Source organism: Panthera uncia, chromosome F2 (assembly GCF_023721935.1).
Source record: "Panthera uncia isolate 11264 chromosome F2, Puncia_PCG_1.0, whole genome shotgun sequence".
Classification (NCBI taxonomy): domain Eukaryota; kingdom Metazoa; phylum Chordata; class Mammalia; order Carnivora; family Felidae; genus Panthera; species Panthera uncia.
In genome coordinates this window covers 76054071-76078350 of record NC_064812.1, presented here as the reverse complement: position 1 = coordinate 76078350, position 24280 = coordinate 76054071, and the positions used below count along the sequence as shown (strand labels likewise).

Here is a 24280-nt window from a genome sequence, read left to right as displayed (position 1 = left end):
GACGCGGGGCTCGAACTCACGGACCGTGAGATCGTGACCTGGCTGAAGTCGGACGCTTAACCGACTGCGCCACCCAGGCGCCCCAACCAATTTTTCAAGATGAGGCTTAAAAAGGTGATATAATTTGTTGAAATTAAAATAGTGAGTTAATCTTGGATTGGCACTAGGAGTCCACTCTCTTATGCTTAAGCTAGAGTTCTCTGTGCTACACCAGACATCCCGGGCTGAGAATTGGCCACAACAAGCCCTCTCACTGCAGCAAACCTCACTGGTATAGAGAAATAGGTTTACTTCTCAACACATTTAAGAGAATATCACTTGGGTAAATTTTCCAATGTCGCTGAAATGCAAACTCTCCTACATCGTGGTGGAATAATCACAGCAAAGGGAAAACAGCAACTGATAAAATTCACCTTCCTGGCAAATATGGTCTCAGGGATCCATACTCTGCAGATTTACAAGCTAATTTGAAAACTGAGGAATTACAAAGTAAATTGGCAACAAAAGATAAACATAAAAACTACGGTGAGATTGTACCAAGTAAAACTAATGTTATAAAATGTTTATAGATACATTTTCAATATTCATCTTCATAATGCTGGGATTTAATTTTTATTTTTTTTTACGCTTATTTATTTTTGAGAGACAGAGAGAGACAGAGCACAAGTGGGGGAGGGGCAGAGAGAGAAGGAGACACAGAATCCGAAGCAGGCTCCGGGATCTGAGCTGTCAGTACAGAGCCTGACGCGGGGCTCAAACCTACAAACCGCGATATCATGACCTGAGCCAAAGTCGGACACTCAACCAACTGAGCCACCCAGGTGCCCCGCTATAATGCTGGGATTTAAGTACAGACTAAATGAGAAAGAGCAAAGATAATATTCACTTAAATCCTGGAATCATGGGCACTTGAAATAACACGTCTGTATTGCAGTAAAAGGCATCTGTCCCACAGACAGTGAAACGTACACCAGAGCAGACCTGGTGAAGCACTAAGTTGAACTTTTCAAACACAAAATTGACTGAAATAAATTCCAGAAGCCAGTTTTACATGAAATGGAGGACTGCCCATTTCAACAGTCCGAAAAGTATTTAATGCTTCATAACAATTACATGAATCCTTCCTCATAGAACTAAAAACGAGTACGTGCACCTATGTGTGTGATTTTTAACTCTATCACAGACGTTCGCTTTAAGAAATAACACAACACAATGTCAAATGTCAGTAAGGAAATGGAACAACTGGAATTCTCATTCTCTGTTGACAGATACGTAAATTGATTTAGAACACGGATTGGCAGTATCTTTTTTTTTTTTTTAATTTTTTTTTTAACGTTTTTATTTATTTTTGAGACAGAGAGAGACAGAGCATGAACGGGGGAGGGGCAGAGAGAGAGGGAGACACAGAATCGGAAGCAGGCTCCAGGCTCTGAGCCATCAGCCCAGAGCCCGACGCAGGGCTTGAACTCACAGACTGTGAGATCGTGACCTGAGCCGAAGTCGGACGCTTAACCGACTGAGCCACCCAGGCGTCCCAACGGATTGGCAGTATCTACTAAATTTATATATACTTTACAACATGTACAAGAATGTTCACAGCAAGATTACTCACAACAGCCCAAAACTAGAAATAACCCAAATATCCATTAACAAGAGAATAGAAAATATTCATTTAATACATTCCTACACAGCAATAAAAAGAGTGAATCACTGCTAAGGGCACCTAGGTGGCTCAGTCTGTTAAGCATCCAACTCTTGATTTCAGCTCAGGTAACGATCTCAGGGTCGTGGGATCGAGCCCTATATCAGGCTCAGTATGGAGCACAGAGCTTGCTTGGGATTCTTTCTCTCTCCCACTTTCTCTGCCCCTCCTCTGCTCATTCTCTCTCTTCCTTTCTCCCTCTCCCTCTCAAAATAAATAAACTTAAAAAAAAAAAAAAAGAATGAATCACTGCTAAATGCAATATGAATGAATTTCATTGGCACAATATTGGCAAGAGAATTCAGATACGTAAGAGTTCATACTGAATACAATTCCATTACAACAGAGTTCAAGATTAGGCAAAATTAATCTATGGTACTAGGTTCCATGATAACCACAACCTTGGTAAGAGTTGAGCCAAAGGGAAGTGCTGAGTACGAGGACATGTGACATTTCAATTCTTTTAGCTGAACATTTAAAATCTGTGTATTTCAGGGGCGCCTGGGTGGCTCAGTCGGTTAAGCGGCCGATTTCGGCTCAGGTCATGATCTCGCGGTCCGTGGGTTCGAGCCCCGCGTCAGGCTCTGTGCTGACATCTCAGAGCCTGGAGCCTGCTTCAGATTCTGTGTCTCCCTCTCTCTGACCCTCCCCAGTTCATGCTCTGTCTCTGTCTCAAAAATAAATAAACGTTAAAAAAAAAAAAATTAAATCTGTGTATTTCACTTTGTGTAAGTTAAGACACAATTTAAAAAAAGAAAAAGAAAGAAAGAAAAGAAAAAAGACAAAGGAAGGAAAGGAAAAGGGGAGAGGCTTTGCCTATCAAGAATTTTGCCAAATTATCTTTGGCAAATCACTTAAACTCTTCAAAACTGTTTTATCATCAATAAAGGGAAATATCAGCCCTAACAAATTAAAAGGAAAACATCTGCTACTCAAATCTGAACTCACATCAGTTCTGCAAGGCACAAAACAATGGTAAGGTATATTTTTATTACCTCATATGCAGGAACTAAAATACAGAAGGGCAAAAATTCTCTTGAAGTTGGCTTACGCAAAAAGATCTTCTAGTCAATACTCATAAAATACCTAGATTAAATTAATGCCCAAATTGAGATAATTTAGTCTTAGATTTAAGTTTTACCAAAAAAACACAATTCACTATTAATTTACAAGTTTCTCAACGTCCTTCAAGCATTGCTTTCAACCTAATTTGCTTAGGCATCCAATGAGATTCCTTACTATGCAGAAAAATCATTATGAACTTGAGAAAATATTACTTTATAAATTATTGCTTTGTATACAACTTCCAAGAACACATCTAATGTACAAGTTTAGATTACTTGTTGTTATAATCATTGCTATGCTTTGACAATGATTTGTACAAGGAAGTCTTGTACTGAAATACCTTACCACTCAATTTTCTTCTGTACTGCCAGAATATACCTCTGGATAGTCCTTCCAAAAATATGATCAGAGAAACAAAACGCACAGATTCTTATCTTCCCTCCTTAACGTTCATTCTGTGCATACATTTTAACGGTCCCCAGTGTGTAATGAGATGTATTAATTTGGTGGCAGGAAGATAAAAGGCAATTGAACAACGAAAATCCTCCAAGATCCGCTTCAGGTCAAACTTACACAGACATCCTTTGTGAATTACTTTGGGTCCTCACAGACCTCACGACTCACCAGCTAGAGCAGACCGCAGTTAAATAAGAGGCCCAAACTGTACGAACTCGTGACACGGGAATTCCTGACTCATTCCAGCTACTCGGGGATACTCTTGATGTGCTCAACAACGAAGCGGTGAAGAACTAAACCGAGTACTCTACCTCTTGCGGAAGACTGAAAAGTGTCACATGGGCACAGCATTAAATTACAAGAGTAAAACGAATTTCATATTAATGAGGATATTAGAACCGCCACCGAAGACAATTTAAGAAATCTTGCCAAAAGCCGGGAAAAAAAACCCTAAATTCCGTCTCTCTCATTCTCAAATATTATAAATATGTGTTAAAACATGCATGAATCTTGAAAACATTACACTAAGTGAAAGAAGACAGTCACAGACAACCGCGGGCTGTACGCTCTAATTTTATGAAACGGCCAGAAGAGGAAGAGAGAGCCAGAAAGTAGACTGGTGTTTGCTAGAGGGTAGGAGCAAGGAACAGGAATGAAGAATGACTGTTAATGTGTACAGGGTTTCTTTCTGAGGGGTTGAAATGTTATAAAATCAGACTGTGGTAACTAACGGCTGCACAACTCTGTAAATATACTAAAACCTCCTGAACTGCGCAGATGGGTGGATTTTATGGTATGTGATGTATACTTCGATAAAAAAGTTAACAAACTAAATAAAATTGAAAATTTACTTTCTTACTCGCGCTTGCCGCATTTCCGAGCGCTCGAGAGCCACACGGTGGCTCCCACGATGGCCAGTTCCATCATCATGGAGAGTTCGGGTGGACAGAATGGATCCAGAACATTAAAAGGCAAGATGAAATAAGGAGAACACATCAACTTCCTGCAGTTACTTACTCCTATCAGTGAAACAATGTTCATCTAGCAATAACTAATGCTAAACTGGATCTACAACAAAACAACCAGAGATCAGAACCAAATGAGAAGTCACCCTGCTCCCTCACACACGGGTGCAAGTGAAGGCAGACAGAGGCAAAAGAAAACGAGCAAACACGAAATTCCCAGATTCCTTCTAAGTCTTGCCGTTCGTGACAGATCACAGTATGTGCCTTTTTATCAGGACATCAGCACCAACCAACTTCCATGGCTTGTGTGGCTCCCTCAGAAGGACAGAAGACTGAGTACTCACTTTCAAGAGCCAGTAAAGAACCGAACAGTTTAAGGTGAGTGTGTAAGATCGGATGTTGGTTAACATTTTCATATTTGGGCAAACACAACATAATGCATTCTAAGGCAAGCCCACTTATGTGATGTCATTTAAACAAAAATGTTTGTAATAATCCACTTACAACTCAAGATGAGGCTTCCGTGGCCATTTTAAGAGAGAAGACTATTAGATCATTCATAGTTCACATTTTGAAGTGTAAAACTTGTGTTTTATACTGACATCAAGTGGCAATATCATGTAATGCAATTTCCCAAACCTTTTCTATGCTCAGAAAACCTAAAGGGATTTTAAGATACACTACCCATATTTTTACAAGTCTGAGCAGGCTCTGCAACGTGGAGAATGCCCCCAGACCCAATTCCCCTTCCACTGCCTCAAAAGGAATTCCCTTGGCAAGCAATTCCTTTCTTCGGGGTTTTTGTCACTCATTAGCTGAATGACTTTGGGCAAGACGGTGCTGCCATTCCGTGCGGCCTCACTGTTCACATCTATACAGTGTGGCTTACGGAAAGACCTACATCTGAGAGGGAGCGTGAATATCAAAGAGATGTAAATGCCCAATGAGCAAAGCAGTACTGAACACATAGTAAGAGCTCAATAAACATTAGTTACCAACCCAGATTCCCCTATTAAAATGCAAGTAGCAGACGAAAGGTCAACACCTTATGCTCAACTTAGTAAAGTCTGCCTTCCAAGCGGATAGCCATCTGAAAAAGTAGGAACTTTCAGGAAGAGACAGCAAGTGTGCTCAAGTCTGAAGGGTATGAAAGGGAAAAAGGTCAAAATCAAAGGCCTTCTTCTCCTCACTCACAATTACCCGATGCTAATTCTGTTAGGGAGGGCTGGAGAGGAGTCTACCAGGTAAACCACTTTGACTAATATGCTGCCAACTGAATTAATTAGTTCTTTTCCCCCAATACACTGGACAGAAAAGAACAAAATGAGAATGCCATGTCACCGGAGCTTGCAACTCATTGTGTAAGCTTTAATAAGTTACAAACACATTAATAAGCAAGTAAGTTTGTAAGATACGTGATTCTGAAAACACCTTTAAAAAAACTTACCAGTAAGTCTAACACATGAATTAAATAACTTTTCAAAAGTTCAAACTGGTAGAAATTCAAGTCATAAAGACTCTCAATTTAAACATGCGCTTATGGCAGAATATCTGGACTTCTAACCTAGCACCTGCTTACCCCACTCTGACCACAAGATTGCTCACCTTGTTCTGATTCCATTTCAGAAGGCTAACAGCTATTTTCTGGCCTAACATGCTACTTGTCAAATCCTTCAACCCATGCCCCAAGAGAAGCCCTGCTCTTGGCTTTGAAGATGGGTTCCGCTACCATCTACAGTCTCAGGGCACACAAACACATCCCATGCAGATTATGGGCGTATTGGTAATCAGTAGGAACATTAGATGGCTTCCACAGAGCTTCATTTAGGTACTATAGGCAGGTTGTAGACACTGTCCTCTAAAGACTTTTTCCAATTCCCCAGATATATTTCCAACAAATGAAGACAGACGCATCTCACTTACATTTCTAAGTTTCTTTGTCCCTTTGTCTCAACCGGCTCTACTCAGGCCGGCCCTTACTTGTCCAAACTCATTGCCTGTTCTTGAGCTATTCTGAGTACAACAAAGATAAGCTGTTCCCAAGTGGGGAAGATAATTCTAATCAAGAAGGAAACTTGGGGAGATGGGATTCATTTTAACCTCTAACCTTTTGGCTCTACAAAAATGTGGGGAGAGTTTGGCCAAAAAAAACAAGGGGGCGGGTGGGGGTTCTGGCCACCATGTAGCCCTACATAAAGCCTTGAGAAACACAGTGTAAGTAACGAGTTTCAAAGCCATCACTGAACTGTTTTCCACTGCTTGACATGCTGTTCACGTATCCGTTAGACAGATATTGGAGAGGTTATCAGACAACTGAAGCTCGACGTCAGCAACTTTACAATTATTCACTCCAGTTGTGGATCTGAATTCAGACTCTTGCTTTCATTCTCAGGTCTGAGATGAAGCGACCCGAAAAGAAGAGCAACAAGGAAGAACAAGTCTCCAGTCTCCCAAGAGACCATAAATATTTATAAATGGTGTGCGTGTGCCTATGTACACACACACATATGATTTTTACAATGCTACTACCCTAACCGGAGGCGATATCAAATCCACAGATGTACATTTGCGGAGCTAGAAAACATCGTTAAAATTTTAAATGACTCAAAATAACTTATGTTCATGGTGTTAGGAGGCCAGTGAATTAAGAAGGAATATACTTACATCACTTGAAGAGACTGTTCCTGTTTCAACAGCGACACCGCTACCACGCAGTTTCTATTATGAAATAAATAACTTATTACTTAGTTTTGTTTTTAATTTTTATCTGAATTTATCAGCTTATAAAAGGGAGCTAAGCAAATTTCATAATTCTTTTTCTTAACCCTACTTAATGGAATATCATCAGCTAATAAAAAGCATGGGGGCGACATGAAATACTCTAAATATTACACTCTCCCAGATAACTTAATAATTAAAAAAGGAACAATAATAAACTGAATACTAAGCTCCAGCTAAATTTCATTAAGTGAAGCTGGTGCAAATTTCCAAGTCTCAGGATTTACTTATTGAACTGATTTTCAGGTAAGATGATTGTCTTAAGCTGAACTACCTACACTCTTTTCTGTGGCAATGCTTTCAAAACAGGTGCCTAATTAATGGGAAGATACTACACAGAACTTAAAATTAGATTATCCATAGCAATGCTAGTAAGTTTATAATGACAATCAGAAATTCACACGTTACATAATGTCTAAATGACTTACAGAAATGACTAAAGGAAAGGTAGAAAGTCAAAGGCTAAATGTGCAAGAGAAAAGTGGTAATGAATTTCTGAAAGGATATTTTTATTCAGTTTTATTCAAACTAATTTTATTTATTATGTACTAAATGCCAGGCATGAAGCCCTCCAATCTACATACGTTGCTTAAACTACCAAAAAAGAAAAAGTTCCTAAATGTCACTATGAAGTCAACCAAAAACCCAAACTTGCAACTATTTTGGACTTTTGAAAATGTATTTCTATTAAAATTATGAAACTGTGGTCCTTTTTATGAGAGAGAAAACACTGACGATGGTAGAAAAGAAGAGACCTTCCAGATACAGTGCCATCACATGACATTTAAGCAAAGTAGCAAATAGAATCCCAAATAATCCCGTTTCATTCTTTAAACAAGAAGTCGGTAATTGGACCCTGATAGAAGGCTGTGGAAGAAGTGTCTGCCCGTGGCAAGAAAGACAATGCAGTTCAGATCCTAGCAGAAGGAGTGACCGGACTCTGAGAAGCAAAGCCAGACGGGGCCTGGCACTCTGAAGAGCCACCTCGTAGCAGGACGTGCAAAGCAGAAACGCGATACCATAACCAAAGAAAGCCAAAGACTAGGTGATAAAAAAGAATGAACCAGAAAGATAAAGAAAAGCATTCATCTAATACCAAGAAGCTTAGTTCTAATGAAAACTGTTCTAGACACTGAAATATTTTGCTTCCACTAGCGATGATAAGGACATTTCCTGGACGCAGTTATAACCGTAATCGTTCCAGAAGCGACAAATCATCTGCGAGGCACGGTATAAATGTTATTCCTGCGAGGAAAAATCTAGCATGAAGCAACCCAAAATGTTAGTGGCAAACTGCAGTATACATTCTTCCTACCAATTTTCATTTTATGAATCCAGTTACAATAGAGCCTCACTATCATCACCATAAAGCTAACGCTAAAACAAATAAAGTTTGTTCAAAGGAAGGACTAATTTCAAAAAAGAAAAAAAAAAGGAGGGGAGAGGGGAAGCTTAAGCGTTTGGATCCCAAATGCCATACGCTTAGAAGTTTAAAATCTCATCCTTGCACACCTATTTTTCGTGTTCTAAGTGTGTTTTTTAAATACCTCACAAATTCAGTAAAATCTGCCAATCTGTGGCTCTTAGAAAAAATACTTTTAAAAATTAAGCCAAAAAGACTTAAAATTTATGCTACTGATATAAAAAGTACTTAATCGTGTTCAAGACACTCCAAAATATCCCTGTCCAAATATAAAAGGCAATTAATTAGACTTCCCCCAAAAGGCAAACAACGATAAGACAAAAAATAAACCCAAGGAAAATGTCATCGTGTCTCTCTCTTATGCCTCAAATTAGAATCTATTAAAATGTCACCTGAAATCTGAATTACAACTTTCCAAAACTTTATTTCAAATAGACCTTTATTTCTAACACAGACAATACACTGCCAGTATTGCTTTCCTGGTCCCATTCTTCACGGGAGCCACCCCCACGCCAAAATCTCGTTCTCTTCTACCCTTTCTTCCCCACAGTACTCCTCCCCCACCCACCTTCGCTTCACCCCTCTTCTGCGAACCATTCCCAGTCTCCCTCTTATCACTGCTATCAGTCACTGAAGCCTAAAGGAAAGAACCACTGAGCCACCATAAGTGTCCTATCTTTTGCCTGTTCTAGGGAACCATGACGACAAAAACAGAACACCTTTCATTTTTCCCGTCATTCAACCAGCAAGCTGTTTTCCTCCGTGGGGAAGTAGAGCTAGAAAGGTCTGAAAGCAACCAAGATGGCCACAAGCAGGCTTCACGTCTAACCTCAGGCCCAAATGTTCAATCCCACGGTGACACGGTGCACCTGGGAAGGTGCCACAGTAACGGTTACCTCGCAGCTAGACCCGGCAGCTCCAGGCTTACCCGGGGGGCGCCTGGCAGCCTTGTATGGACTCTTGGGCAAGACTAGAATAACTGGATTGACCCCTGATCTGCAACGGGTTGTCTGCAGTTTAAAAGTCCCTGGCGGCACCCGGCGCCATTCTGTTTATTGGTGTCACTGGCCGACAGCTTGCCCTGGCCCTGTGACCAGAAGGACATAAACGATCCCAGCTACAAACTAATGAAGGGCTCTCCCCAAATCCAAGATTTCCCGCACAAATCTCGGAGGTTTGGGGTCCCACGGCAGACGTGGGAGCTGCACCTGAAGTGTCTTAGCCTCGGGGCCTGCACCCCGTCTCCTGCTACACTGTTTCCTTCCACTTCCTGCAAGCCTTACATGAGTCCCCTCTCTGGAGCCGCGCAAGTCCTTTCCGGTCCCCCGCCTGTGTGATGGTGGTTAGCCCCCAGGAAGGAAGATCCTCCTCATCCACTGAAAAGCATGAATGGAAAACCCCAAGTGGCAGAAAAGACAGAAAAGTTTGAGCTGAAGGTGGTCAAAGAAAGAAAAAGTGAAGCATACTACCATACCTAAGAGTAGTTCAAAATGGCATTATTTTAATATAATGTTTTTTTTATTTACCATTTATATAATTACCATAAGAATCTGTATATGGGCGTCACATTCCTTTCAAAAATACTAGAAAAAGTATCTTTTACCTGTGAACTCAGCTGAGTTTTTATCCAATTGAAATAGTAATTTAAGTCACTGCCTTCCATCAGTTCTTTCCCCCAAGCTGCTAACTTTGCGATAATTCTTGCTGCCTGAAAAATAAGAAATGTACTTGAATGCCATGTTGATTCTTAAAAATCACACCATATACCTTAAAAAGTAGGACTCTTATAACCATTCTGCTGCAAGATTTTTTTTTTAATACCCAACTCCTCCAAAATAAGTTTGTATTTCACTCGTGAAAATATATTTTGGGGGGCACCTCAGTGACTCAGTCAGTTGAGGGTCCAGCTCTTGATTTCAGATCAGGTCACGATCCCAGGGTCGTGGGATCAAGCCCCTCGTCACGCTCCGTGCTGAGCGTGGAGCCTGCTTAAGATATTAAAAAATAATAATAAAAAAATAAATAAAGATATTCTCTCTCTCTCTCTCTCAAAAATAAACATTAAAAAAAACAACTAAACAAAATTTAATTTCTGTAGTAAAATGTGGTTAATCCTGTCACAGACAATCAAAAGCTCTTTGCTCATGCAATTACCAAAGGCTTTCATGCTCATGAGCTCGACAAATACTCTACGAAACTTTAACTCTCTCAGAGCAACCCCATCTCCTCTGTCTTCCCGATACCCCCAGATTACTAAACATCAATGGAAACACTGCTTTGAAAAATTAACATCACAGCCGTTACTCCTCGGGGGAACTGGGAGGTTACTAAGTCATAAATAGCCCAAAAGTGTTTCTTCCCCAGATCAGAAATTTAATCAATTCAAAATTTACCATATGAACAGTAAAGAGATCCTGGCGGTTCAGCATGGGCAGAAAGTAGGACCAGGCGGTGTTCTTGCTGCGCTTAGCATAGTCAAAGAAAATGCTGACCCGCTGGTGATTTTCCTGAAACAAGAAAAGAAATGATATCACTCATCAGAATGCATCTCTCTATTGTGCACTGTTTCTCAACTTTTCGTTCTGGGTCCCAACAGTGTGTCTTCTTCTGCCAGTTGCTATTACGGGTCGGAGGTGATGACAGGGCAGGCATAGATACTTCAAAATACCTTTAATTATCATGATTAGCTTTAAGTCAAGTGAGCCAAGCTAGCAGACCGCACCCATGCGGGGAAAAACAATTTAAGTTACACTTCTGAGCCTGAACCTCTGACCTGCGCTTCCCAATGTTGTCTCCACACCAATAAAATCGGGTTACTCCTGACAATCACGACAGAAAAGCAGGGCGGATAAAGACAGCAAAACACAGCATGGAACACTAGGCGGATAGACAGGATCTGAGGAACAATTAATTCTTAGTTCAAATCATGCAAACGCTACCTCTCACCTAAGTTTTCTGTACGTTTCACTGGCTGAAATATACTCTCTGATTCACTAAATTATTATGGTTGCCAAGTAGCAATATTTGATAAAATCACAAAAAAACAAACAATTTTCAGATCATTTAGTTCTTTTTAAACACATTGGTTTAAATTTTGGTCTGTGCTTACAGTTACCTACCTATTTGGGGAGCAGACTAATATCTCCTTAAGTAATGAGTCATCAGAGTTTGGAATAACAATTGCAAGGTATGATGATAATGATTTTATCAAGGGATTCAAAATTTGCAGAAGTCATCATTTACTCCATTAGTGGATTATTTCTCAAGTTAAAACAGTAATTATCATTGGCACACAAATAGACCAAGGACCCTACATACAGAAAGAAGAGACACAATTTTTTACATTTTAAGTAAGTTTAAAACCCATCTCCCTTGACTAGTCCTTTGTGGTTTCAATTCCTGCTTAAAAATGCACCTTCCATTCATCACTGTTCCAGGTACTCAAGTTACAAACCTTTAAGAGAATATGGGAAAAGCCCTTCTTCTCAAAGGCATTTAACAATTCCTGTTGATAGCTGAGCACAGAAAACAACGTCATCTTCAAAATTATGTGCCCAACACTAAACACATGAGGAAAAGCAAGCAATTCTGTCCGAAAGTATTCTACCCAGAAATATTAAAGAATGAAATGACTGGTTAAAAATAGGATAACATTTATAATTACAGTATTTTTTAAACAGCACAAGAAATCAAACGATGGGGGTCATGTGCAAATTTCTCAAGGTCACTAAAATTGTACCAATAAAATCAATTTATAAAATATGCTTAATCAACAGCCGAGGATGTCAGCTACCTAAGTCTCATCCCTCCACATACACTTCATAAAAACAGGCCAACAAGGAGAAGAAATAAAACTATACATCTGAAGGTGTTCAACTTTAGATCCATCTTGACTGGCAAAAATGTGAAAGTCTGACTATGCCCTCTGTTGGCAAGGCTATAGAGACACAGGTGTTCTCGTACGTAGGTGGGACTGCAAAATGGAATTATACGGCAATATCTTAACAAAACTACGTATGTAGTTCTCTTCTACCCAGCAATCCTATTTCTAGCCATTTACCATGAAGTACATTCCTGACCATCTGAAAATACATTTGCACAAGGTTATTCTGGGCCTCGTTATTTCTAATTACAAAACGTTGGAACCACTTTTCGTCCAACATCTTAGCGAGGGTGCTCCCCCCAGCTCTGTGATACCACCCAAGGACAATGAGAAGAAGAAGATACCATAAAGTTAGCCAAGAAAGACAAAGACCCAGTGAACAAATCTGAAGGCAAAGCCAAAAAGACGTGGTCCAAAGGCAAAGTTCGGGACATGCCCAATAACCTTGTCTCGTTTGACACATGACAGACCCCAAACAACTTCCCAACTATAAAGGTTATAAACCCTAGTTGTTACCTGAGACTGAAATTCGTGGTTCCCTGGCCAGGGAAGTCCTTCAAGGGCTCCTTATAAAGCACTTCTTAACTGGTTTCAAAACAGAGCCCAAGTAATTTACACCAGAAACACCAAAGTCAGAGATGTCCCAGCTGCTGGTGAAGATTCATGAGGTGGCCCAAACCAATGGACATTTTGAAAAGTAAAACTTTAGGGGCGCCTGAGTGGCTCAGTCAGTTGAGCATCTGATTCTCGCTTTTGGCTCAGGTCACCATCCCAGGGATGTGGGATCAAGCTGTGCGTCGGGCTCCACACTGAGAGTGGAGTCTGCTTGGGATTATCTTTCTCTCCCTCTGCCCCCTCCCCTGCTCACTTGCTCTCTCTTTCTTAAAAAAATAAAAATGAAAAAAATAATAAAAACTTTATTAAACCAAAATAAATATGTATATGAGCCAACCTCAATGTCCATCACATCAGAGACTATTAAGTAAACCACGGTACATCCACTAAAAGAGTCCTTTGTTGCAGGGCACCTGGCTGGCCGTCAGCGTGTGACGCTTGGTCTTGGGGTTGGAAATTTGAGCCCCACACACGGGGTGTGGAGATTACTTAAAAATAAAATCTTAAAAGAAAAACAAAACAAAACAGTACTCTGTTGCTACCAAAAGACAATATGGGAAATATCTATGAACTGACATGGAATGATTTCTGGCATATTCTGTTAGGTGAGACGAGCAAAATACAAGAGATTATATTTACTACATGTTTTCTGCAAGAAAGAGACACAAATATGGGGCGCCTGGGTGGCTCAGTCATTAAGCGTCCGAATTCTGCTCAGGCCACGACCTTAACAGTTCCTGGGTTTGAGCCCCGCGCGGGCTCTGTGCAGACAGCTCGGAGCCTGGAGCCTGCTTCGGATTCTGTGTCTCCCTCTCTCTCTCTGCCCCTCCGCTGCTCATGCTCTGTCTCTTGAAAATAAACATTTGAAAAAAAAAAAAAAGAAGAAAGAAAGAGAAGGGAAAAAAAAACGTATTACATGTATCTGACTATTTCTGCAAGGGGAGAAAAGAACCAGGAAGGATAAAACCAGAAATCTATGATACCGGTTACCTAACAAGAGATAGGTGGGAATGCAGGGATGGGGAGTAAGGGTTTGGTGACATTTCTCTGATTGTATCTTTTCTGTATAGTTTTGACTTCTGGAAGCATGTTGGTGTTTTACATAATCAAAAATAAAAAAAATCAACAAGAATGAGAAAAAGATAAGTAGAATACCCAAAAACACAAGTGAATCTAACTGTATTTCAAGAAAAATAATATAACTATTCTGAGTACAATACTCTGACTACATATTCTCAGCTTAAAGAAAAAGTACTGCAAACAAATACTGAACTCTAGTTAAAGGGCTCATTTTTCACAGTTGTATGGGTCAGCAATTCTGAAACTCCTTTCCTTGTGCTATAGGGCGGAACAGACAAGTAAATACACAAAGGATAAGAAGGGCTCACGATCTCACTGTCACAGAAGAAAGTTACGAACATGGAAAGGGCAGACTCGAATGAACTCTGGTGTTGAGCTGAAATCAAACTGGAGAGAGTGTGAACTCCTGGTTTCTAATTTACAGATAACATGCATAAAAAAATGAGGATATCTGTGTGTGCACGCATGTGTGTGTTGTATATACGTATACACATATAAATAAAAGCAAAGCCTGCATGCCAACTCAAGCCTGCTCATTCTAGGTGCAATCCTATCCTGTAAGCAGGATAACCAAGGCAGACCACATCATTCCCCATTTTTCTTAACTTTATGGAAGAAAAAAGCGCTGAGAGAGACCGAAGTCATTCTCAGACAGGCCTGCATCGGCCCAGGCTGGACACTGACCCTTACCCACATCATAAAATCACTACATTCCTATAAACGAGGGCCCTAGGTAGACAGCACCATTCTTCTTAACTTGTGTACCTTCACTAACAATTCGTACAGCGCCTGGCACATAGCAGGCCATCAGTAAGTGTTTCTTTGTAAACTGACAGAACAATGCTCCACACAAGCAACCACACTGGCACCGTTCCTCAAGTCCCGAAGAAGTGGTCAGGCACTGGATTTAGCGGCCCAGGTGGCCTTTCTCGAAAAGAACTGCTCTGTACACCAACAATTTCAATCTAGACTACACTCTGGTGGAACCTACAAAACTATGAATAAGGGAGGCCCCTCTGTGTTCGGGGACAGTAAAACAGTAAATAGGAACTTTACGCAACTGGAAAAGTCTCAGATGATAAACAAAATGCTCTCCAAAGAGACAGGATCTTTGAGAGGAAGCACCTTGCCTACATTCAGCGCTGAACCCCTAGCGCTTGGCACTGGCCTGGAGGATGGCAGGGGCACCGAAATCTGCTGAATGGCTGAAAGAGAAGAAGCCACATCGCCTGGAAGGACACAGAGCACCCAGAGAGCCTCAAATGATTTACCCAATATCACTGGTGTTGAACAAAGAACTCCGAGGTATTATGAAAAAAATACAAATTAATTACTGGACATCCTGAAAAACAACAAAAAGAGCCTGTGTGGAGGCATTCCCATCTTTAACACTACTAGCAATTCCAACTCAGAAGAAATCCATGGTATAAGTGAAACCGTACAAAAATGTTGTTACCGCGCAGGATATAAAACAACGAAGTCACCAAATGGATTAAACAAAGAATATACCTACCTGCAGCATATCATCCACCATAGTTAGTATATACTGAACTGTCTGTTCTTTGGAGATGTGAGTCATCAAATTTATAAATGTTTTAGCACACTGGAAAAAAAATGAAAGTAATGTGAACTCTCATTTTCAACTACAAACACAGCATTTTAATGGAATTTCAGTAAAATATTTCTCTTGCACAAATTATAACACAAATGCTATTAACTAAAAGATTTCAATTATAGAAAATGTACATGCTTTACGAATATTGTGATGAAGTAGGGGAGGAAAATACTATGACTTGCATCAGAGTTGTGATCATTTTTAGTGATACATTTCCAAACGTTTACTACTTTTAAATAGACCTAGCAACGATAACTCTTGATTGCCCATGATAACATAAACATGAAGCTATGAAGACAACCAAAAATTATCATTGATTTTGGCTTTTATTTTTGTTTTGTTTTTGCATTTACTGGGAAGCAGAAGACTCCAGCGACAAGAGTACTAGGGATTAGAATCAGAAGGCTATGACCTGTCCCCATCCTACATCTTACCAACTGTGTGACAATCTCTGGAATTCAACAAAAAACGTAGCCATCAGTATGTCTCCTCACAGATTTCCCAGGATTGTTGTGAGAATCGGGCTGAGTTGTGTATAAGCTCCTTCAGTCATCAGTAGCCCCCCCCCCCACCCAATATCAGAAAATCTGAGGGACAGCAGAATTGCATCATATTCTAGTAAGAATACAAAGTGGAAAATTTTTTCTAAAAAAAAAAAAAAAAAAAAAAAAAGTTAAGCAACTTTAAAAATAATACTTACTTTGAAACTTAATTGCCCTTCTAGGAATCTATTCTAAAAAATGTTTCGGAAATGCAGACAAAGTCTGAAATAGAATTTGAAACCACAATTATGGGAGCCTGGGTGCCTCAGTCGGTTAAGCATCTGACTGGCTCAGGTCATGATCTCACAGTTCCTGAGTTCTAGTCCTGAATCAGATAAGCTCAAGCCCCACTTTGGATGAGCCCTGCTTCTCTCTCTGTCTCTCTGTCTCTGTCTCTCTCTCTCTCTCTCCCCGCCTCACTCACTTGCACCCCCTCTTTCAAAAAATAAAAATAAACTAAAAATAAAGCCACAATTGTAAGAATACTAGCTGGGGTTGAAAAAAAATAGAAGACACCAGAGAATCCCTTTCTACAGAGGAAAGAACTAAAATCTAGTCAGGCTAAAATTAAAAATGCTATAACAGAGATGCATCTCGAATGGATGCCATGACGGCGAGGATGGACAAGGCAGATCAGCAGATGAGTAATACAGAAGACAAAATTATGGAAAATAGTGAAGCTGAAGAGAGGAGGGATACAGAGGCCAAAGATCACGATACAAGACTTAGAGAACTCAGTGACTTATTAAAAAGGAATAACATTTGTATCATAGAAGTCTCAGAAGATGAAGACAGAGAAAAAGGGGCAGAATGTTTACGTGAGCAAAACTTCCCTAATCTGGGGAAGGACACAGACATCAAAATCCAAGAAGCACAGAGAACTCCCAATTAAATTCAACAAGTAGACCATAGCCAAGACATATCAAATCCACAAAATACACAGAATCCTCAATGCAGCAAGGGAAAAAAAGTCCTTAACCTACAGGGAAGACAGATCAGGTTTGCAGCAAACCTGTCCACAGAAGCGTGGTCAGAAAAGAGTGGCAGGATATATTCAACGTGCTGAATGGGAAAAACATGCAGCCAAGAATCCTTTACCCAGCGAGGCTGTCATTCAGAATAGAAGGAGAAATAAAGAGTTTCTCAGCCAAAGAAAAACTAAAGAAGTCTGTGACCACTAAACCAGCCCTGCAAGAAATTCTAAGGGGGACTCTTTGAATAGAGAAAAAACAAAACAAAACAAAACAGACCAAAAGCAACAAAGACTAGAAATGAACAGAGAACATCATCAAAAAACACCAACTCTACAGGCAACACAATGGCTCTAAGTTCATATTTTTCAATAATTACTCTGAATTTTAATAAACTAACTGCTCCAATCAAAACACATATGGTATCAGAATGGGTAAAAAAAAAAAAAAAAAAAAAAAAACCCTCTATATGCTGCCTACAAGACACTCATTTTAGACCTAAAGACTCCTACAGATTGAAAGTAAAGGGACAGAGAACCATCCATCATGCTAATGGACATCAAAGGAAAGCCGGATTAGCCATACTTGTATCAGACAAACTAAACTTCAAAATAAAGACTGGAACAAGAGATGAAGAAGGGCGTTATATCGTAATTAAGGGGTCTATCCATCAAGAAGATCAAACAATTGTAAATATTTTTTGCCCCCCAACTTGAGAGCACCCAAATATACAAATCAATTAATCACAAACATAAACTCATTATTAATAATACAATAATACTAGGGGACTTTAACACCCTGCTTGCAGCAATGGGCAGATCATCTAAGCAGAAAAACCGACAAGGAAACAATGGCTTTGAATGACACACTGGACCGGATGGACTTAACAGGTATATTCAAAACATTTCATCCTATAGCAACAGAATACACATTCTTCCCAAGTACATATGGAACATTCTTTTTTTTTTTTTTTTTTAATTTTAAAAAAATATTTATTTATCTTTGAGAGGGAGACAGAGCATGAGCGAGGGAGAAACAGAGACAGAGGGAAACACAGAATCTGAAGCAGGCTCCAGGCTCTGAGCTGTCATCACAGAGCCTGATGCAGGGCTCAAACTCATGAACCATGAGATCATGACCCAAGCTGAAGTCATACACTTAACCAACTGAGCCACCCAGGCACTCCTGGAACATTCTTGAGAATAGATCACATACTGGGTCACAAATCAGCCCTCAGCAGCACAAAAAGATTGAGCTCATACCATCCATATTTTCAGACCACAACACTATGTAACTTGAAATCAACCACAAGAAAAAATTTGGAAAGCCCTCAAATAGATGGAGGTTAAAGACATCCTACTAAAAAATGAATGGGTTAACCAGCAAATTAACGAAGAAATTAAAATATACATGGAAGCCAATGGAAATGAAAACAACACTCCAAACCCTTTGGAATGCAGCAAAGGCGGTCCTCAGAAGAAAGTATACTGCAATTCAGGCCTATCTCAGGAAGCAGAATACACAACCTAACCTTACACCTAAAGGAGCCAGAAAAGGAACAGCAAATAAAGCTTAAAACCAGCAGAAGAAGGGTAATTTATAAGGATCAGAGTAGAAACAAATGATATAGAAACAAAAATAAAACCAGTACAAAAGATCAAGGAAACTAAGAGCTAGTTCCTTGAAAGAATAAACAAAATTGATAAACCCCTAGCCAGACTTATCAAGAAAAAAAGACCCCAAATGGATAAAATCATGAGATCAAAGAGGAGACATCACAAACACCACCACAGAAATACAAACAATTCTAAGACAATACTATGAAAAATTATGTGCCAACAAACTAGGCAATCTGGAAGAAATGGACAAATTCCTAGAAACTCACAAACTACCAAAACTGAAACAGAAAGAAATAGAAAGTTTGAACAGACCCATAACCAGCAAGAAATTGAATCAGTAACTAAAAATCTCCCAACAAGCAAGATTCCTGCCTGGGCCAGATGGCTTTCCAGGGGAATTCAATCAGACATTTAAAGGAGAGTTAATACTTATTTTTCTCAAACCACTCCAAAAAACAAATAGAAGGAAAACTTCAAACCCATTCTATGAAGCCAGCATTACCTTGATTCCAAAACCAGACAAAGACCCCACTAAAAAGGAGAATTATAGGCCAATATCCCTGATGATCCCATTTACAACTGCACCAAAAATAATAAGATATGTAGGAATAAACCTAACTAAAGGGGTGAAATATCCATACTCTGAAAACTATAGAAGACTTCTGAAAGATATTGAAAAGGACACAAAGACATGGAGAAGCATTCCATATGCTCATGGATTGGAAAAACAAATATTGTTAAAATGTCTATCCTACCCAAAGCAATTTACACATTTAAATGTAATCCCTATTAAAATATGACCGGCATTCTTCGCAGAGCTAGAACAATCAATCATAAAATTTGTATGGAACTACAAAAGACCCCGAGTAGCCAAAGCAATCCTGAAGAAGAAAAACAAAACTGGAGGCATCATAATTCTGGATTTCAAGCTACATTAGATAGCTGTTGTCACCAGGACAGTATGGTACCGGCACAAAAACAGACACGTAGATCAACAGAACAGAATAGAAAACCCAGGAATGGACCCACAACTATGCGGTCAATTCATCTTTGACAAAATGAGAAAAAGAATATCCAATGGAAAGAAGACAGTCTCTTCAACAAATGGTGTTGGGCAAACTGGCCAGCATCATGGAGAATGAACCTGGACCATTTGCTTATACCATACAGAAAAAGAAATTCAGAATGGATGCAAGACCTAAATGTGAGACAGGAAACCATCAAAGTCCTAGAAAACAGGCAGCAACCTCTTCGACCTCAGCCACAGCAACTTCTTACTAGACACATCACCAAAGGCAAGGAAAACAAAAGGAAACACGAACTGTTAAGACTTCATCAAGATAAAAAACGCTGCACAGCAAAGGAAACAATCAGCAAAACTAAAAGGCAACTGACAGAATGGGAGAAGACATTTGCAAATGACATATCAGATAAAGGGTTAGTATCCAGTATCTATCCACTTATCAAACTCAACACCCAAAAAACAAACAACCCAGTCAAGAAATGGGCAGAAGACGTGAACACTTTTCCAAAGACAGCCAGGTGGCCAACAGACACATGAAAAGATGCTCCACATCACTCATCATCAGGGAAATACAAATCAAAACACAATGAGACACCACCTCAGGGCACAGAGCCTGCTTGGGATTCTCTCTCTCTGCCCCTCCCCCACTCACACGCGCAGTGTGTGTGTGTGTGTGTGTGTGTGCGCGCGCGCGCGCACGCGTGCGCGCTCTCTCTCTCTCTCTCTCTCTCACAATAAACTTTAAAAAAAAGAAAAAGAGGGGCACCTGGGTGGCTCAGTCGGTTAAGCGGCCGACTTCGGCTCAGGTCATGATCTCGCAATCTGTGAGTTTGAGCCCCGCGTCGGGCTCTGTGCTGACAGCTCGGAGCCTGGAGCCTGTTTCAGATTCTGTGTCTCCCTCTCTCTGACCCTCCCCCGTTCATGCTCTGTCTCTCTCTGTCTCAAAAATAAATAAACATTAAAAAAAATTTTTTTTTAAAAGAAAAAGAAACTAAAAATAGAATTACCCTATGATCCAACAATTGCACTATTAGGTATTTACCCAAAGGATACAAAACACAGATTCAAAGGGGTACATGAACCCTAATGTTTACAGCAGCACTACTGACAACAGCCAAATTATGGAGACGGCCCTAATGTCCATCCACTGATGAATGGATAAGGAAGATGTGATATATATACACAATGGAATATTACTCAGCCATCAAAAAAGAAGGAAATCTTGCCATTTGCAATGATGTGGATGGACCTAGAATGTATTATGCTGAATGAAATAAGTCAATCAAAGAAAGACAAATACCATAGGATTTCAGTCATATGTGAAATTAATGAACACATGGGAAAAAGGGAAAAAAAGAGAAGAGGGCGGAAAACAAACCACAAGAGACTGTTAACAATAGAGACTTGAGGGTTAACGGTGGGAGGTGGGTAGGAAATGGGCCAGATGGGTATTAAAATTTTTTTTTAATGTTTATTTATTTTTGAGACAGAGAGAGAGCATGAATGGGGGAGGGTCAGAGAGAGAGGGAGACACGGAATCCGAAGCGGGCTCCAGGCTCTGAGCTGTCAGCACAGAGCCCGATGCGGGGCTCGAACTCACGGATCATGAGATCATGACCTGAGCTGAAGTCGGACGCTTAACCAAAGGAGCCACCCAGGCGCCCCGGGTGATGGGTATTAAAAAGGGCACTCGTTGGGATGAGCACTGGGTGTTGTATGTAAGTGATGAATCACTGAATTCTACTCCTGAAGCCAATATTGCACTGTGTGTTAACTAAATTTAAAGAAAAATTAAAAAGAAAAACCCTATGTGTGGAACCATAAGGAAAGTGCCATGAAAAACATGTAAAAAAGCGTGGAGGAATAAACTGAATAAACACACTCGACATAACATTTTCCCAAAATGAACAAACAAAACTGGAAAGTATTTAAATGTCTTCCAAAAAAGAGGATTTGGAAAGTATTTAAACGTCTTCCAATAAAAAAGGATTTTTAGATAAATCATGACGCACACCTACAAGGAAATATCACCAAGTCATTAAAATTTTGTTCTCGAATTTTCAGTGACACAGGAAGGTGTTCGTAATATGTTCATATCCATCACCTGACTGCCTTCAGTTTGGAGCACCTCTTGCTTCTCTTCAAGACTTCTTTTCATCTCAAACCTTTGAATGAATTCACAGTCTTCAGCAGAAATCATCTGCCCCCTAGGAAGTAAGAGGAAGTTGGTTTTTTTCAATAAGAGTTGAGTTGACACTGCGACGAAGGGACACAGGAATTCCCCATCTTCCTCCTCTCTCCTCGGTGGTTAACCACCGGGGTCGGCGCACAGGCCCCCGCATCACACAGACCCGGGTGCAAGCTTAGCTCCACCAGGTATGGAACATGCAACCTCTCTGGACCTGAGTGAATTCATTTGCAAAATGGAAACAACGTCCACATTGCCAGTAGGGGTTGATCTGAGGATGAAATTAAATAACCCACATAAGGTGGTTAGAGCGGCGCCTGGCCGTCCGAAGTCTCACCCCACCCCCCTCCCAGCCACACAATTCACTCGGCTGTCCACTCCATCAAGACCAAAGCCACTTTACACGAACTTCTACGATCACTGCCTCCGGCATTTTCTCATGTTCCCTCCAGACTCGGAAAAATGAGCTCCTCCCCCCTCTCAAAAAATAACCTCTCCCTCCTGACACGCTGTCCTAACAGCAATCACCCCACACTATCCGGTTTTCCTCCCACTTCTTTCAGGGGTTCCTTCCTCAGTGGCTCCTCGCAGCGCAAGACTTCTCTCCAAGCTCAGTCCTTGGAATCTTCCTTTTCTCTCCCAACTTCTTTCCTTCAGTGAGATTCCAATCAAGAGAGTCACACTGAGATACACTCAGTATCATCACCGCGGAGCCATCGTCACCTTCCCTTCCAACCCAGCCTCGCCACAGACACACTCGTCAACGACACAAACGTGCCACAGCAAACCGCCGTCTGACCCTTCCTTGTGAAAAGATCTGTCAGCAAACATCCTTGTTAGTCTCTGACACGGGGCACTTCGGGACACACGCCGACCTTGTCGGACCATCAGTCTGGTGGGGAAAGTGTGGAATTTGTGCCAGTCTGAGGAAGAGTTCCAACTGCACTTGTGAAACTTCGGCAGGTCGCTATCCCTCTGACCAATGTTTGCCACACCGATAAAATGGCCATTGTAATGGTACCTGCCCGACTCCACTGAGCGGTTATGAAAGCAAGAAGCACCACCTGACGTACGTAAGCACGACAGAAATGCAAATTTAAAATTAAAAAAATGTAATACGCTTTGCCGTTCAAATAGCATCAATAGATGTCTTTCAACTGAGTGGTTTAAAAAACCGCCCTTCCCCACCCCCTGCCCCCGGGGGTATGTTGAGAGGCTACTGTTCCACAAAAGGCCAACCGAGGAACACTGAATTTGAGGCAGGTTTCACCATATGCACAGTTACAGAAATGGGAGTCCTTTTTCAGAAGTCTTGGGCCAGCTTCCTGGTGGCAGGTCTCGACACGGAGATTGGGGTGCAGGAGATTAATGGAGGCGGCGCTCCCAGGGGAGACCAGGGATGGGGCGGGGGGGGGGGGGGGCACAGGATTCGAAAGGTTAGGAGCCCAGCCCAGACTCAGGCAAAGTCCTGAAGAGAACGGGTTTCTGAGCACACAGGGGAGTCTGGGAAGGTGAGGTCCTCAGAGCCGGGCCCTCCCCGAGACAAGGGAGCTGAACTTTCATACTTCCTGACACCCCTCCCCACAACCCGACCCTCCTCCAAAGAAGATCTCGACTTTTGAGTATTCAAAATCTCAGCGTTTTACTTTATCCCTTTCTGGGTTTTATATATACTATTACTAAACACTATTTTATATACTTTTCACTTGCTTCTGGACTTTGGAATCTACTGCCCCTCAGTTCTTCAGCTGCAAGCACTGTAACTTTGTTTTCACATGTGCTCTTTGTGTGTGTGTGTGTGTGTGTGTGTGTGTGTGTGTGTGTGTGAACTATTCTCACCTGCTGGATTTTTCCAACAATCCCTTCCTTACCAGCCCCCAAAGGGGAATTTCCAGTCCTTATCTTTCCAGATCTCTGAGGCAGGTGGCAACGTGGCCATTTCTTGACCCTCTCGCCCTGAGCTTCCAGATTCTTCTTGCCCTTCTCAGGCCACTTCTCATTAGTGCTCTTCACAGATTCCTTGTCTCCTACCCTGTGCTTCAGGCCCTGTGGGGGGCTGTCTTCATTTGCGCTCCCTGAACCCTCCCTGAGTGCTCCCCGCTACCCTCCGTGCCGCTGAGTTCAGGCCCAGTCTGAGCTGCGCCAGTCTGAGCTGCGGCCCAGGCCGACCTCCCACAGAGCAAGCACACAAGCACCCTAGACCCTGAGGGGCACAGCAGAGGTCACTAACATATATCCCTACCCACATTCCATCCCAGCCTGGCTAATGGGATAATGAAATTTAAAAAAAAAAAAAAAAAAAAAAAGACACTTTGCTCTGTTTCCCCTGTGGCTAAGCACTTCATACACCAGGC

The 24280-nt window shown here is 41.1% G+C and overlaps 1 protein-coding gene and 1 pseudogene across 3 annotated transcripts in view; one reads left to right on the top strand and one right to left on the bottom strand.

Annotated features, from left to right (window-relative positions):
* The window catches only part of ATP6V1H (ATPase H+ transporting V1 subunit H), a 111290-nt gene that overhangs the window by 81126 nt on the left and 5884 nt on the right, over positions 1 to 24280 (bottom strand). For 2 of the 3 annotated variants that reach the window (XM_049633408.1, XM_049633406.1), the window contains exons 3-7: positions 21843 to 21945; positions 15481 to 15570; positions 10783 to 10896; positions 9993 to 10097; positions 6853 to 6906 (exon numbers count right to left, since the gene is read on the bottom strand). In XM_049633408.1, coding sequence (XP_049489365.1) covers positions 6853 to 6906; positions 9993 to 10097; positions 10783 to 10896; positions 15481 to 15570; positions 21843 to 21945 — 466 coding nt within the window. The remainder of the gene's footprint in view (positions 1 to 6852; positions 6907 to 9992; positions 10098 to 10782; positions 10897 to 15480; positions 15571 to 21842; positions 21946 to 24280) is intronic. The other variant, XM_049633407.1, reaches the window with a different exon arrangement.
* Positions 12451 to 13085, top strand: LOC125924900 (40S ribosomal protein S25-like; annotated as a pseudogene).